The sequence below is a fragment of the Haemaphysalis longicornis genome, unplaced genomic scaffold, assembly GCF_048455015.1.
Source record: "Haemaphysalis longicornis isolate Haplotype H1 unplaced genomic scaffold, Haemaphysalis longicornis Haplotype H1 scaffold_5, whole genome shotgun sequence".
Lineage (NCBI taxonomy): Eukaryota > Metazoa > Arthropoda > Arachnida > Ixodida > Ixodidae > Haemaphysalis > Haemaphysalis longicornis.
In genome coordinates this window covers 58,595,448-58,611,866 of record NW_027526385.1, presented here as the reverse complement: position 1 = coordinate 58,611,866, position 16,419 = coordinate 58,595,448, and the positions used below count along the sequence as shown (strand labels likewise).

At 45.2% G+C, this 16,419-nt stretch overlaps 2 protein-coding genes across 5 annotated transcripts in view; one reads left to right on the top strand and one right to left on the bottom strand.

Annotated features, from left to right (window-relative positions):
* Tsen54 (tRNA splicing endonuclease subunit 54) overlaps positions 1–12,962 on the bottom strand; it is a 28,141-nt gene extending 15,179 nt beyond the window's left edge. For all 3 annotated transcript variants that reach the window (XR_013315863.1, XR_013315864.1, XM_077670472.1), the window contains exons 1-5: positions 12,785–12,962; positions 8,706–8,879; positions 6,680–6,743; positions 4,388–4,471; positions 2,054–2,202 (exon numbers count right to left, since the gene is read on the bottom strand). Coding sequence is in view for 1 of the 3 variants with exons in the window: in XM_077670472.1 (XP_077526598.1) it covers positions 2,054–2,202; positions 4,388–4,471; positions 6,680–6,743; positions 8,706–8,879; positions 12,785–12,921 (608 nt within the window). In the remaining 2 variants the exon portion in view is untranslated. The remainder of the gene's footprint in view (positions 1–2,053; positions 2,203–4,387; positions 4,472–6,679; positions 6,744–8,705; positions 8,880–12,784) is intronic.
* Positions 12,963–13,023: 61 nt separating this feature from the next.
* Atg12 (Autophagy-related 12) lies at positions 13,024–16,182 on the top strand. Of its 2 annotated transcripts, none has more exons than XM_077670477.1 (4): positions 13,024–13,294; positions 13,631–13,767; positions 15,910–15,972; positions 16,049–16,182. In XM_077670477.1, the coding sequence occupies exons 1-4, from the start codon at positions 13,144–13,146 to the stop codon at positions 16,106–16,108; spliced, it is 411 nt and encodes a 136-aa protein (XP_077526603.1). In that variant the 5' UTR covers positions 13,024–13,143; the 3' UTR covers positions 16,109–16,182. The 2 variants fall into 2 exon arrangements, with proteins under 2 accessions (XP_077526603.1, XP_077526602.1); XM_077670476.1 differs by having other exon boundaries at positions 13,024–13,298.
* The last annotated feature ends 237 nt before the right edge of the window (positions 16,183–16,419 follow it).

Here is a 16,419-nt window from a genome sequence, read left to right as displayed (position 1 = left end):
TGACCCCAATGTAATGTGATCCTTGCCCCTCAAGTTTTCTGGAATCCAGCCTTCTGGAATCTGGCACAGCCAGGTTGACAATGATATGGTTCGATGACACCAGAGTACAGTTATAAACCTCATTATAACGAGACGGGCTGTAACAAAATAATGGGTATAACGAGCAAATCATAATTCCCCTTGAAAGTCCGCATAGAAACCAATGTATTTAAAACCCCTCATTTTAACGACTAAATTTGCCCATTCCGGGATATAATGAGCAAATTTCGAAATTTGGAAATAAAATTTTGAGACAATTTCACGGCAGTGCGCAACGCGGATATGAGACAATGCGCAAGGCAACAACTGAATTTTTCGCAGTTTGAAACTCCCGCCATGCATCCTCCTGCAATGCGTGCAAAGCCGGATGGCATGCCATGCATCCGCTGCGCCCGTGAAGCCACCTTCCTCTCGGTGCACACGGCACGCAGCCAATGCACACGGCACACACGACCGCAGCGTGCTCGCCTGCAACTGTTGTCACTCGCCGACGTGCACCGCGGGAACCGCTTGATGAAGTTGTGCGTGTGCTTGTTTCTTTCCTTTTTTTTCTTTTTACTGCTTCAGCCTTAGCTTTTATCGTTTTGTGCGCGTGATTCGAGCAGCATGACTACGCCAGACGGGAAGCAAAAGTGAAAGATGCTGGACGCGAAGGCGGCTATGATAAAAGACGCCACATCGGGCACAAAGCTGAGCGAGCCATCGTTCGTACCAGAAAGATGCATCAACGTACAATTACGAACTCCTTTGCAGCTAAGCCTGTTTGACATACGAGCTGTGTATTTTGAACTGCAACAAAGTAGGTGCATGGATGTTCCTTTCTATCTCCAAAATGCGGTTACTTTAATTGTAGTGTACTGCCATGCAGCACGATGCAATTGCGCCCGGTATTTGTTTGGGGCAAGTACAGTGCCCCATATTTGCATAAATGCTCACTACGGCAATTACGAAATATTGGTTATAACAAGCAAATCGGGGCGCCCCTTCAATTTCATTATAACGAGGTTTAACTGTATTAGAAAAATGCAGCCAGAAAACAGCGGAGGGCCAACTAACCTTAGTTGTGTCTCTATTACAGCAACAATTTCTTGCTGAGTAAGCTGGCACAGACTTTAGTACAAAAAGACATGCACAGAAGATAAGAGACTATTAAGAGAACAGTAGTAGCAAAGTAAACATAGCCAACATAGATGGATAGAGTCAGTTATGCACCACAAACAAACCTTAGTTCCAGTCATGTCATCATTGCAGTAAAAGCTTGGTAAGCATGCATGTTAAGGGAAGATGCACCTCGAAACAATTTTTTTTAATAATTTGCACTACAGGTTTGAAAATTTAGACATGAATAGATTTTTTCGTGCAGATTTCAAATATGCTATTAGTTTCTGTGTGGCTATAATAGTTTTTGAGTTATATCAGACACAAAGGAAATTGCACAAATTTTTGTGGAAACTTTTACATATAGAAAATGTTCCCGAAAGGCATCTTGCTGTAGCTCTTTTAATCCTTTGGATATCACAGAGTGCAGTTATCTAAGTTATCTAAATAAAAGCTCTGTGCAAGAACTGGAAATACGCAAAAAAAATTACGAAAATCTAGCAAATTTTTTTTGCAAAACCCTGAAACAATACCCTGGCACTTTCGTATTTTCTTTCGTGAAATGTCTTAATTTCAAATAGATTACTGCACTCTACATATCTTCAAGTATATGTGTGCCAAATTTCGTTTTCGTAGGCCAACTTGAAGTTTCCGAAGGACTTTTCACAAAACGCGAGTTACCAGAAATTCGAAAATAAGAAAACCGCGTTGGACACCTGTATTTCAACAAATGCAGTTGCCACCGCACGAAACTTTGTCCCTGTTAAGAGAACCTTTTTTACAAAGCATAGCAAGTCGTTAGTACCCTCTAGCACTGTAATTTGGCCGTTGACGGCAAACACACGCGTACCAAGATCCCTGTTATAACTAACACGTGGCAGTGGTGTGGAGGGGAAGAGGTACGAAGCGCTCTCACGTCTTCCTGTATGGGATGACGATGTACCCGGCTCTCATCAGGTACGAGTAGACGAGGTACCGGTCAAAGTCATCGCGGTCATCCAGGAGCAGCTCGTAGCCTTCGGAGATGCTCACCGGTACACCGTGCCACATCAGCGAGAGCTGGTTCTGTGACAGCAAGAAAGGGGAGAGAACGGACAGTGCAGCAATTGGTGAGGTGCCTCATGACGTGCAGCACTATACTAGCATTTGAGAAGTCGAAAGCCACCAGAGGCTGAAGTCAAAGTAATTTGTCACAGGAGTATGTTTCACATCCTTGCGCCAGAAGCAACTATACTGAGCAACATGCTAAAAAGATTGCGGAGATGAAATACGCGTTTGGTTCATTCGAAAGACTTCAACATCAAAACAATAATCACGCCCGACTCTAACTAAAACCTCCAAACAATTGAGTTCACCGGTGAAGAAGAAAACAGATGACAGAGGAGCAGTTCACTAAAGCCCCTTACTCGCATGCCCTTGAGATGTCACAGGGACCAGTTTGTGCACTGAACAGCTGCCGAAAAAAACTACAGCAATAAATACGATTGTGCATTTGTACTGGTGCTTCAGGTTTAATTTGATACCGCCACTTGAATGCTAGTATGTCATTCAATAATGACAGCAGACTTACTGTTGCGTGGCAGAAAATTTTAGTTTGTTATTAGCGATTCCTTGTTCGTGAAAACGTCTTTCAAGGACAGAACGGACTCGAGCAACTTAGCAAAGGCTGGTTGCTTCAGATGAAGCAAAGACACACATGGTTGTCTTTGTGGCCCCTTCTGGAATTTTCAGTGCCTGCACTTGAGATCTAGTTCGCAACTTGAGAGCTTTAAAAAAAAAAAAAAACACAGTGCGCGAGTAGCCTTATCTCAGTAGGTGTTCATTCACCTGGCCTTGCCCTCACTTCATTCGCCCTCATCTTCACACATGCAGTGCGCGAAAGAGCCCACACAACCATACACCGTCTGGGAATAGGTTGTATTCACTGGCGTGGCACGCATGCAGGCAACCCTGCGAGCTGCATCGTCTGTGTTACATTGGGCTCCGCTGCTGCGCTGGCCCCCGTCGAAGCACAGTACATAACAACTGCAAGAGCTGCTTGATGTTCCAAACTGCACCCCACTGAACACAAATAAATATCTCGACACTGAATACTCTTTTGTGCAGCACCCTACGATCTACCGATCACCAGACATGAATGAAATCATCGCACGACTAGGCAGAGTGGTAAGAACTTCGGAGCCTCGCAACTGCGTTGTGATGGACCAAGTCGCGCATGTGAGCTACTGAAAGCCCATCGCTCCTTTAGGTTATGTCCCTTGTTCAAGGACAACAACAGAAATATTGTTGCTGACAATTTTGTCACGCAGAAGCCAAACTCACGTGATTTGTTCGAAGGCAACTTGCGATTCACCAGTATTTGTGCCAACTAGGGAGTGCAAGTGGTGTGACCACAGCATGGCTTGGGAGATGGCCCCATATACACTACCTGCTATGCTACCAACGTATCTAAATGGGCCTACGCGTAAAGCATTTCTTCAAAAGTGTCATTTAATTTTTGTACTCAACCATGCATTACAGAACACTTGTGTCAACATCCGTGGTCGCAGGCTGCTGCGGCGCCAGCCCGCTGCGTGCTGTGCCGCTTTCGTTCGCGGCCGTGGTTTCATTCTCTGGCAATGCGAAGTTTTTGACGGCAAGGAGATTGTCACCACACAGTGTGAGTGCGATTACTTATAAATCTGTTAACACTACGGCCGAGAATCGGGTTGAAAGGGGGCAGATGACGCACACCAGTGTTTTTTTTTTCTTCTGCGAGGTGCGGGCACAATGAGCAGGCACAGTGGCACAGACGTTGCAGTTTGCAGTGTGGCCAAGCGAAGATGTTGTTAAGTGAATACCACCTATACAATAAAAGAGCAGCTGCAAAGTGTAGCTAACTGTATCAAACCAAAATCAAAGTTTACTGCACTGAAAGGGCGTAGGCACACAAAGTGGGCAGAGTGTTTCAGCTCGCCTCTGCAGATACTCAAAGAGTGGTGATTCCGTACACTCCCATGACAGCTTATCAGGAAGAAAAAGAAATTAACAGAGGGAGAGAGCGAGAGAGACTAACAGGAGCAGTGTAATGTTCCACACTCGTCAACAATGAACCAGCTAGCCTAAAATTGCATGTCATCGTGACACATTTCACTGACTAGTGTATTCCTTTTAAAATCTCCGGCAGCAGCTCCATGGCCGTTCCTTAGCCTTGTGACATGGATTTGTGGCTTTCACGGTGGACTGGTAGAACTCGACAGAGGCGACCCACCGCTTCGAGGAGAAACAGGGTCTCCAGGGGATGTAGCACCGTCCGGTCTCCGACCTTCTGCCCCATGAACTGGAGGTACGCACCCTGCAGGAGGCGCGCAGGGCAAACTTTGAGCCAGAGGAAGGCTGCGAAGTTATTGGCAACCTCTAATACGTGCAGCGATGTCAGTGAAAGCCAGGCAAAGAGATAAGGGAGAAATACAGCCAAAATCCGTAACATGGATTCGCCAGAAAACGGGGTCTCTGAACAACTGTGGCTTAAAGGCCAACTGCACTCAAACATTTTTTTTGTCCAAATAAGTAGTCTATGCTCTTAAAATCACCATGGCGAAATCCTTGGCTTCGTAATCACACAGAGCGCTAGGTACCGCCGTTCAAAGTACCTCCGAGCAGACGACGTTTGCACCTGGCGGAGAGTCGCCGTAACAAGTTCCGAGCGGCCTGTGACGGAGGTTGGGGAACCTGTCCCGTGAAGCTCGCGCTTCTCCGGGCGCAGGGATACGTTCGCCCGGGGTTTCTCTGCTACACCAGCGCGCTGTACCGGCGTCGCCATCAAATGTTTAAACTAACCGCATAGGCAGTAATATCCCCCATTTTTCTCAATGCAAAAAAAAAAAAAATGATTAGAAGCCTAAACCTATTCAGGCGCTTGCGAATGTGTTGGAGTTAGCAAAACTCCTTTTACTTGAAAATAATATTTTTACTCAAAGAAAAAAATAGCGTGAAAGGAGCACTTGCCTGACATTTGTCATTCCTATGGCATTTACCACAGAAAAAAAAAGATATATTATAAATTATTGACCACTTGCACTTCCGCGTCCAATATTGGCCTCATTTGGGCTGGCCCAACGCCACCTCTATCCTTTAGACATTTCCAAAAGTTTTACGACCCAAATAGAGTTCTTGTACACGCGGCTATAAACATTTGTGCGACTTTTGTCTCCCTAGCTAAGTGAACCAAAATCAGCCTTTCTCGTAGTAACAAATACACGCGCACAAATATTGGCCGTCGTATTGGGAAGTGCGAAAACTAAACTGCTCCTCTCATAAACAATAGATTATATTTTTGTTCGATTCACAAGTGAAGTATTTACTTTGAGCGTTAGATTTAGTTTATTTGGAAGTAAAATGTTTTCAACAGTACTTGTCTCTGGTTAAAGTAGAAAACAGCGGTAGATAGGAAGTGTTTTCGTGTTTTAGTGCGTCATTTAGCTCTGGAGGCGGGCTTATAGTTTTAGATCCCTTTTATAATTCGATTCTCAATGTGCACACAGAGGAAAAAATACTGGGCCGATATTCACGAAGCTGTTTGCATGTAATGTATAGTAGAAATAGTGATTTATCTCCGCCCGCGTGCGATTTATTCCCTTCAGAGAGGGCGACGTGATAGCCGAGGGGTCGGCTATAATAAAAGCTGCTTTTCGATAGCTTTGTAAATCAGGGTCCGTTTTTTACTTGCAATGCCAAAAACTGCTATTCCGGCAGTTATTATGATGGAAGAAATTACTGTCGGGCGGTCTACTTCATCTCGATTGATAGCAACGGGATGCCGGAATTGCGCCCAACTCAATTATCATGGGCAAACGTTAGTGGAAGTTCTTCTGTGGAAATAACAAAAGCGAAACGCGGCGCTACCACGCGCATTTGAAGGCGGCTCTGGCACGGTCGCTTCCGTTCCCTCACCTACGTCACGTCCGGCCGCCGCTATGGCCGCCTTTTTTATTCAGTTTCGGTTCCGAAAACGCGAATGTCGCGAGCCGTTTGCGTCGCGCGCGTTGATGTTTGAAGCGCAGTGTTTTGCGTTTCGCACCCTTTTTATATGAACTGTTAGGTGACATTATTTTTACGTTGTCGAAAATTTGAGTGCAGTTGGCCTTTAAGTGGACACATTTCAAAGAACTAAGGTGACACAGCTTTGCAGCGATGTTGTATACTGCTATCCCCGAATAGCCGAATCATGCCTGCCGACAGAAAATTGTGGCAGCTGGTCAGCTCCTTTTTGAGCCTACCGTCTTCAGAGAAGTTCCGCAAAACCGGGCTACGTAGGCAATGTGCTTGTAAGATCACGATTACAAATACATAAACCTGAGAGATTAGGGCACCAAGGTTTGACCATGTCAAGGTTTGAACAGTAGTCACATGTCGCACGAAAAGTTCGTAGCGCTCCGGTTCACAGCAAAATTTCTGCAGGTGGGAAACAAAAAAAACTCTTCAAGCTTTGCCCGGCAGCTGGCCAAACAAACTGCAACAGGCTAAAGATAACCAGGAGTGCAATAGAAAAGGACGCCCACACCTTGTGCTTGGTGACGACCACTCTCTGCTGTTGATCATCCCACAGGGCGTGCAAAACGTCGAGGCTGTAAAAAACAAAAACGAAACAAAAGTCTTCAAAAATAAAACAAAAGAAAAAGCATTACACACACAAACCGTCTGCTTAGTTGCAGCGACCACACTCGGCTATCTGCACTGGAGCCAGAAACTTGCATCTCCGGGCATTAATCGATTTGACTGATTGATTGTGGGGTTTAACGCGCTGATGCAACGCAGGTGATGAGGCGCGCCGTAGTGGAGGGCTTCGAATTAATTTTGACCACCTGGGGATCTTTGACGTGCGCCGAAATCTCAGGCACACGGGCGTTTTTGCTTTTCGCCTCCATCAGAAAAGCGGCCACCACGGCCGGGAATCGAACCCCGCGACCTCGTGCTTCTCCGGACATCAAGAAATTAGCCTACATAACATCTGTGCGACCCAAGCTCCAGCACACGTCATCAACTTGGCATCCCTCGCACGGATATCTCACTCAAAAATTAGAAGCCATAGAGAATCGTGCCTTCTGCTTCACCTGCTCACAGTACTACCCCAACATCAGCGCCACTGCACCGAAGCAATCTTCAAACCTACATTCAGCTGAGTCGCACTGGATCATAGCAAGCCTCTGACTCCTTCATGCATTTTATTATCACCCAGTGCCCCAACACTCTCTCTTAAAACCTCCACACCGTACCTCGTTTTCTATCAGTCACAGCAATGCCACAGCATGACCTAACAGCTGCACTTCATCAATCCTGAACTAATTTTTTCTTGAAGCAATAACCCTCTGGAACAATCTACCGGAAACCATAGCCTCGTGCTGCGACCTCAAACTTTTCTGCAACAAATTAACCCCTCATATTCCATAGTACGTAGCTTGTTAATGTGTTACTGCATTCTGATGCTTTCGTTTCATTTGTACTTTTCGTTTTTGATTGCACACTCTTTGTACTGCAATTTAGTTTTGCCGTTATGCCACTTATGCTTGTTGCACCTTTGTAATTTCTTTCTTTCTTTTTAAACTTTGTTTTCTTGAAGATATGCAAAACATGTCTCTACCCTCCTCCTCCCCCATGGCCTTTAAAATAGAAATAAATGAAACTGATAGTGCAGCACTACTATATTATGCTGGGCAGGGGTTTATCCAGGATTTTGATTTTTTTTTTTTGGGGGGGGGGGGGGGGGGCAGGTGGCGAAATCCTCCTGGGGAAGGTGTAGGGGTGATGTTGGGGCAGGCAGTGGGGGGAGTGGGGGGTGTATAAATCCCTGGGAGGGGTGCTAGCAGCTGTGGAATCTTTGTCTTGGGGGGTGGGGGGGGAGACTCTATCACACATTGCTTTGTGTCTAGCATTTTGATCAAGAAATAAGCAATAATAAAACACAAATAGCCTCCCCACCAGATGGTGGAAGTCAAAAGCACCATTTACACAGCTATATTTCTAGACTAGCCCCTGTAATAATAAGCAATAATAAAACACAAATAGCCTCCCCACCAGATGGTGGAAGTCAAAAGCACCATTTACACAGCTATATTTCTAGACTAGCCCCTGTAATAATAAGCAATAATAAAACACAAATAGCCTCCCCACCAGATGGTGGAAGTCAAAAGCACCATTTACACAGCTATATTTCTAGACTAGCCCCTGTAACTTAATGCTGGTGTTCAACAGAAGATACTGCTTGGATATCTCCTGGATACAGAAGATACTTAATGCTGGTGTTCAACAGAAGATACTGCTAAGGGCTGTGCTGGTACAACCAGCCAGGTAATATAAAAGCCACGTCGAAACAGAGAGGGCACTTTAAGCGTGTCACGCCTCTGCATATTCTCCAGAAGTTACAAGCTGGTTCTGTCATCTGCAGTGAATGGTACGCATCTCTGCTTGGAAATATTTTTTTTTTCACAGGTCTTTTTAGAACATAAGAAAGCGCAGTTACTGAGTGAGATTGCCCAAGACAAGCCCAATTGCAGATAAGACCCACGTCCCGACTTGAGCCTTGGACTCACGGTTTGTACGATCCGATGCGACTGAGCAGCTGTGACCTGTCCCTCTGCAGGCTGTCGACAAGCTGGGCCTCCTCCGCTGAGCAAGTGGGGACCAGCCGCTTGTGGCCAATGCGACCCTTCGGAGGGCCCTCCTGGGAGCGAAGCTTCTGGCCTGCTCGGGATATGTCTTCTCCACTGCGCACACAAAAAGCCAGCATCGGGACAGTTCTTTTAAACGGGACTAAAGAGAGGAGGTCACAGCCCACATAAGAGAGTAGCATTTAATTAATCTAGAAGGCTTGTATTGATCAGCATGCCGGAAAAAAAAAAAAAAGAACCCTGGAAGATACGCATGCAGCGGGCCGTTTTCTTTGGTCACTAAAATTACATACTGCCAAGGCAAGAATTTGCCTTTGCATTTTTAACACAACACTTTCGTGACCGTGCCTATTCCCATCGATGAACACAATTTCAAATTTTGGCACTCCATCACTCCATGGGCACTTCTGGACAGCTAACACCCTCCAAATGGTAAAAGAGGAAGTATTTCCTATCTTTCGCTTTTGAGTTACTTTTCTCCAGGGGAGGGGGGATTTTTAAAGCTCCTTCATGGTTTCAGCTATGGTGTAGATGCCACTTGCCGATGCTCCATGAGATCGGCGAAATTTGACAGATTCCTGTGAATCTGAGCTGTAATCTCTGGATGATGGTGGCAACACAGACACACAAGATGATTTCGATTCGTCAGGCTTTAGTAAGGATGTGCAATAGTGCGTCAAACCGCCCCAAAACATCAGCAGGTATCCGCCGGTAAGTTTCGCTTTCTGCTCGGGCCGTCCAATCGCTGCCGGGCATGTAAACATATACGGCCTGTTCTAAGGGTCACAGCTCTTATCTGCAGTCGACTTCGTTTGGGCGGGACCACTTGGTGCCAGCTGCACAGTGGAGCCAACCTTTGTTTCACCGCGTCAAGAAACTGCTTCGTGTGGTGGCATGATAGGCACTAGTTCTTATATTTGTGTACGTATGTAAATAACTTTTTGTACTTACAGAGCTCATATTTGCAGTATTGTTCTATAAGGGCTTTGTACACAAAGTGTATATTTCAATTTTTTTTGTTCACCCCGTGCATAGTAGCATTGATGTTTTCATCATTTTTTTTCTTTTTGTTACTTATTTTTTGTTTTGATAATTTTTGGATAATATTTGTAATAAATCTGTTCTTTGAAATTAGTGCTGTTGGAAACCCTTATCCTTCCTCTATCATTTCATCATACCTTACACTTAGCATCAATCATTTTCTGTGGCAGGAAAAAATACTTCCTGGACCACCCAAAAACAACCAATCTTTCCGCGGCCACGAAAGTGTTCACTAGGACAACAGGCTACTTCCCAATCTTTAAATGACCTTTTGAAAATGAACTGCCACGACTCGTTCTGCTTCTTGCGACCTTACGAGGCTTCTTTCAACGAACAAAGGCATAGAAAACATGTTAAACTTGTGTATAAATGAAGCTTGGACGCATGCCTTGAAACTGCTACAAGGTATTATCATTAGTAGTGGGACCTGGGACAGTGGCCTGCAGAGATGGGAGAACCAAGGCTGCTCTTTTGCCCGTGCTGCTTGCCCCCCGAGCTATGCCCAACCGAGCAGGTGGCCAAATTTTCATTCGCAAAAATGCCATGCCGACTTTACCAGGGACTCAAGCAATGGGAGCGGTACAAATAGCACAGCAGACTCACTGGTGAAGTGCAGTGTGCAGCTATTAGGAGGCTGAGCCCCCCCTGTAGCAGGTCAGGTGATATTCTTCTTAACAGGACCATGAAGCCAAATTACAATGCTGCTCGATTGGAAAGAACTAGCCTTCAGGAACTCACTCAGCTTTATTCAAGCCTTGTAAGGTCTCTTTAAACAACAACAACAAAAAGAAAAAAAAAGGAATTTAAATTATCAAATTTTACGCTGCAGTGATGTAATACGGGCAAGAGTGACATAATATAGGCCAGCTGATGATGATGGCTTGGTGGCTGCCCCTTTGTAGCGGGGGGACATTCCAGAGGGCAAATCATCACCCCGGCGTTATAGCCTCAAGAATTTTGTACGTCGTCTCCTTTCCTCACACTAACGGGCGCGTCTTCGCCATTCCTCCAGTCGACGCTTCGCAGTGCCGACCGGATTCGGCGCCAGCACTAAGAACATAGTTGCCAGTCCATAAACTGCTCGTTAGCATTCAAATGGTACGGCCAAACGGAACTAGAGGCCCTGCTACAACTGCCTGTACATGTTGCTTGGTGGTGGCTTAGGCCGCTGGCCACCAATCGCTCCAACAAGATTCTGGGACATCATAGAGACTTCGCCGGGGAGTCGCCACCGCTTCATCTGTTTTCCTTAATACTTCCATTATTTGTTCGAAGTTTGCGATCACATGGGTATAGTTGATACAGTAAAAGCTCATTAATTCGAACTGACGCCCTGGTCCCGGCACAGCGCTGTATATTTTAATGGGAGAAAACTCCCGATAATTCGAACACATCGGTATCCAGAACGGTTAATTCGAACTCGGATCCTCTGATTTCCATCGCTCTCCGCAGAAGATGTCGGCCCTGGAGTCGGCTTAAAAAAGAAGTAATCGACTGAGTATTTTTGATTGCCTCGACCCTGTCATGTAAATAAACGTGTGTTCAAGCATAAACAACGTCAATATTTCGACATTAGATCAATTAATTTTGTTCGCTGTTTGAGATCCATAAACATTATTTATGAAATTGCTTGCCACAAACAAACAACAGTGTCTAATTCGCGATAACAAGTCCATAGGTGGCTCCTTTGTGTTCTGCCCGTGCAGTGTGGCACGATGTCAATTCGTTCTAGTGTCCATTCACTAATTAGAACAATTTTATGGTCCCCTTCAAGTTCAAATTAGCGAGCTTTTACTGTACGAGGACATGGCCCTAATAAAGAAAACGTATATTTTGTCTTCTTGGCCTCTTTAATCTAGTTTGTGCTCCGCACTCATCCGAGTGCAATGCCACGGCCCTCTCAGGTGGATCACCATTGCGACAGCATGCTGCCAGTGGAAAGGTTTATCTGTTTGGCTGGCTTGGGTCTGGGTGCGGCCTATTGTTTCTGTAAACTAGGAGAGATTTTAGTGCGACCTTAAGTATAATGGTACACCTGCCAAATGCAAGTGAAGGTAAGGTGGAGCTAGTTGTTGACATCTTCACATCAATCTTCAGCTTAAAGTGTGTGGTAAGATCTGCTTATACCTTGAAGCCATTCCAACGAGGCTATGTCGTCCATGATTTCACAAGCTCCCGTGTTACTTGTCATGTTACTCGTGGCAGCAAATTGGACGTGCCCGAATGGCAGGAGCTGGCTGATTGATAGCAGAAGGGAACGTGCCCTGATTGCAGGAACTGCACAACAGGCGACTACGCTCTTATTTCACCGTTTTCCACGGTGATAAGGCGCTGACCCACCAGCCGGTCAGCGCCTTATCATTAAAAAGTCGCCGGCTGTAAAGGCGCACACCAGCCAATAAGGAAAGGGTAGCTGCAATCGCGATTTTACAGCAGTCGTGCTTAAAGCTCAAGTATGAACTTTCACGAACATCGATTTCTTAGTTATTACTAGTTAAATGGGGAAGACCTTGATAATACGAGTGTCTCAATACTACTCTATCACACAAGAGTGCGGCAAAACCCCAGAAAAGTGTCAGAAGATGCGCCTTAACAGCGGCTTTACAGATTCATTTTCCCCGTGATGTGTTCCTGGGATGCTAAGCAACGAACATTTTATAGCTACATCGGGTAACCGCAGGTCGGCGAGTTCGCATTCAACCTGTTAGCAGCAGTGCGTCGAAACAGTGGCACCTGCAAACACTTTCAAATTCACAACAGCGCGTTCATGCTTTTGAGAAAACACCTGGTTGATGAACGTTGACAATACCAGCATTCACGCTAGTGCCTTGCTGGCTTAATTAGCTCTCTGCAAGTCATTAACTCGGGTTAAATCAGGACGAGCCTGCCGAGATAACACCAAACCGCGACTGACGACAACCCCAGTTGACAAATGTGGGCTTAAAGGTAGCGGTTCTAACCTCGGAAGCTGATAGACGTAAACATCGTCAGTTGAGCTTGTCGATGGAGCCTCTTCTCTGGAAAGATCAACCGTCTCTGAGCTCTTCTCGGTGTCTTTGTCGCGATTTTCGACTTCTACACAAGCATCGGTAGCCATGCTTGCCGCCAGCCGATTTGTGTTGGCTACAGATCAATCGCAACACATCGGCTTAGCCACAAACTTAGCCGTAGGTTCAGCCAAAGTTAGAAGTCAGAAAAAGTCAACACGATCCAGCACGCAACAGCCGTGATCGCATATCGCGGGTTGGGATCACCGCTAAATAAACGGTTTGTGATTAGAGCGTCAGTTGAAGTCGTCGCAGTTTTTAGTGGCATTACCATGTCCGATGAAACTGAAGGCTGTGCGACTGCGGAGGCCGGAAATAATGAGAATGGTGTGGAAGAGTCCTCGGAGGCCACTGCTGAAAAACACGAAGCGCGCACCGATCGTGTTGATCCCTTCGAAACTAACAGCGGTGAAAAGAGAAAAAGTGCGTACGTGTGTTTATTTTATACGACCTGTTGCTGTTTGTACGCGCAATCGATGCTGTCTGATGACAACGGCTGACGAGTCGCTTACTCGAGTATTGAAGGGGTGGGTTCGGGTTACATCGTAAACCGAGCGATCGTTTGGATGTACCTCGTCTCTTTTCGGATGAACTACGCTACTAGTAATGCGGCTGTGTCTTCTCACTCACCATTCTCCTTTTGCTGAATAGCCACATGTGCTGTTCGCTTGCGTGGAGATTTCTGATCATCTGCATTTCCGTGCTCATCCTTGGTAACAACGTATTGCGTACGAGCTGTACTGTGTTCTGTCTTTACAGTCGATGTCCTGCTGAAGGCAACCGGCGACGCGCCGATCATGATGAAAAGAAAGTGGTCCGTTTCTCCACAAATGAAGATCATGGAAATCGCCGACTTCATCCGGAAGTACCTCAAACTCGGCCAATCCGAGTCGTTGGTGCGTATTTCGTTAATGATTCCAATCGGAACAATTCACGCCTCTTGTGACGACGAGATAACCGTGTGATGACGAGATAGCAGCTTTACTATGAGATACCATAGTAGGGGGAGAGAGCAATGTTATGCCTGGAGGTAGTACTGAAATTACCAACTTTGTTCGCTAATCCCCATCATAGTAGCTAAAGAGTAAATGAAAAATGTGCTTAGAGGATGGAAAGAGGGAAACTTCCTAAAGACAACGTAATAACCGTGGAACACCAAAGGGGGGGAGGAGACAGTGTTCAAAAGCTTGCAAAATTACTTTCAAAATGCCTCTGGAATGTAATCCTGATTCAGAAGAAGGGGGATGGCAAAGAGCTTAAAGGCCAACTCGCTCAAATTTTCAACCACGTAAAAATAATGTTATCCAATAGTGCACATAAAAAAAGTGCGAAATGCAAAGTACTGCGTTTCAAACACGAATGCGCGCAACGCAAACAACTCGTGAAGATTGGTGTTTGCGGATCTGGGGGGAAAAAAAAAGAAAGAAAGAAAAAAAAAGGCTGCCATTGCCAGCGGCTGGACATGACATAAGTGATGGAACAAAGCGGGTGTACCAGTACCGGTGGCCGCTCACAGCAGCCTCCAAATGCATGTGGTAGCGTCACGTTTTAAATTGTTATTTACACAGAATAACTTCCACTAACATCTGCCCATGCTAATGGAGTCAAGTGCAATTCTGACATTTCATTGCTAACAATCGAGATGAAGTAGACCATCCTACAGTTGTTTTTGCATCAGAATAACTGCCCGAGTAACAGTCCTTGGCATTGCGAAGTAAAAAAAAGTGGGTCCAGATTTACAAAGCTACTTGCTCGTACGATATCTAAAAGCAGCCTTGCTTAGCTGGCGCCTCTTCTATTATATCGCTCTTTCTGAAGGGAATAAACACCGCACGGGTGCAGATAATCACGAATTGTTTTTGCTGTGTCATTACGTGCAAACAGCTTTGTGAATATCGGCCCAGGATTTTTCACCTCGCTGCCCATTGAGGATAGAATTGTAAAATTGGTCTGAAACCGTATGTCAACTTCCACAGATGATGCACCAAAACACAAAAGAAGTCACTTATCTAGCGCTGTTTTCTACTTCACGAGAGACATGAGCAGCTGGAAGCATGTACTTTCAAGTAAACTGAAATAAGTGCTTTATTTTGGGATTGAAAAAAAAAAGCATATAGTTTATTGTTTGTCATTAAATTGCTTCCCTAAATGGAAGAGATTTAATGCACAGATTAACTGAAATGATGACTGGAAAAGTGCAAGCTGGAATCACTCCTTCGATCTGTTGTATCCAAGACAATTATGCACCTAGCAACATTATCATGCATGGGACCTCATCAACTCTTCCTCCGATGAGGTCGTTGAGCAATCGGATCACGACAGTGCTCCTCACCAGTCAAGAAATCACTGAAGGTAGTCTTAGATTGCATCAAACAGCTTAGGTGTGCTGTTGACACTGTGTTGCATCTCTGATGAGTGGCCATGAACAACGGTAGGAAGGTGAAGGGTAGTGGCATGCGGGGCACTGGGTGTGCTGGCACATACCACATCCTATGCTTCTGTTGAGATTACTTAAAAAAAAAAAAGTAAAGTTTTTATCATAGCGTATTCATTTCCATGCCATCAAAAGTAATAGTGTTCAAGTCAAGCCTTGGGTGCCTTGCATGTTTGTATAAGCCCAATATTTGTGTGAGTTGAACATTTAAAGCCCCCCAGGTGGAAGCAATATTTTGTACGGGGATGGTTTAATGCCCACTTAATGCATTGTGGCTGCACATTCGCCCTCTGTCGACCTGGCTGTTAATATTCCACCTTGTCGCTGCTGGCTGGCAGCTGAGCAACAAAGTAACTGAATGGGCGTGCTTGACTAGAATCGTAGTAAATGGTTTGAACTTACTCCCAGGATGAATGCCTCTTATGGTGGGAACCTGCGCAAAAGCTCTCGGCCTTGTCTAGTTAAAAATCTGCATTTAGTTGGTGCCAACGGCTCCAATAGTCATTTTTATTCCATTATGAAGTGTTCAGGGTTGTTAACTAAACTTGGCAGGACACTGCCATCAGCTTTGATGTCCTTTTAAACGTGTTTATATTTTTTGCAGTTCCTGTATATAAACCAAGTGTTTGCACCATCCTTGGACCAAGAGATCAGCAATCTTTACGAGGTGGGTGCTGTTGCAGTGCTTGCACACCCAGTGGATCTGTAACTGCAATTTTTTTTTGCATCTTGTTCTTTTGCAGTGCTTTGGCTCCAATGGGAAATTGACTCTGCACTATGCAAAAAGTCACGCATGGGGCTAATGCCCGAGGCTGGTGTCTAAGGGCAGTCTGTACATAGGTGTGAAATAAATGTATTACGCAGTTTTATTTTTAAAGAGGCTTGTTTTTTATCTCTTGTGTAATAAAATAGGCACATTTTTTGCCTTGTAAATAGTAGTTGAAGCACACTTTTCTCAGCTCATCTTGGGATTCTGGTTTGCCTTCACGGAGGTCTGCAACAAGTGTTCTACATAATTAAACAACCGATTAAAATTACGATCAGTAGGGTTTTTTCAGCAATCTTTTGATATCATAACAGTTGGAAGATACCCTCATGGTGGAACTTTTATGTT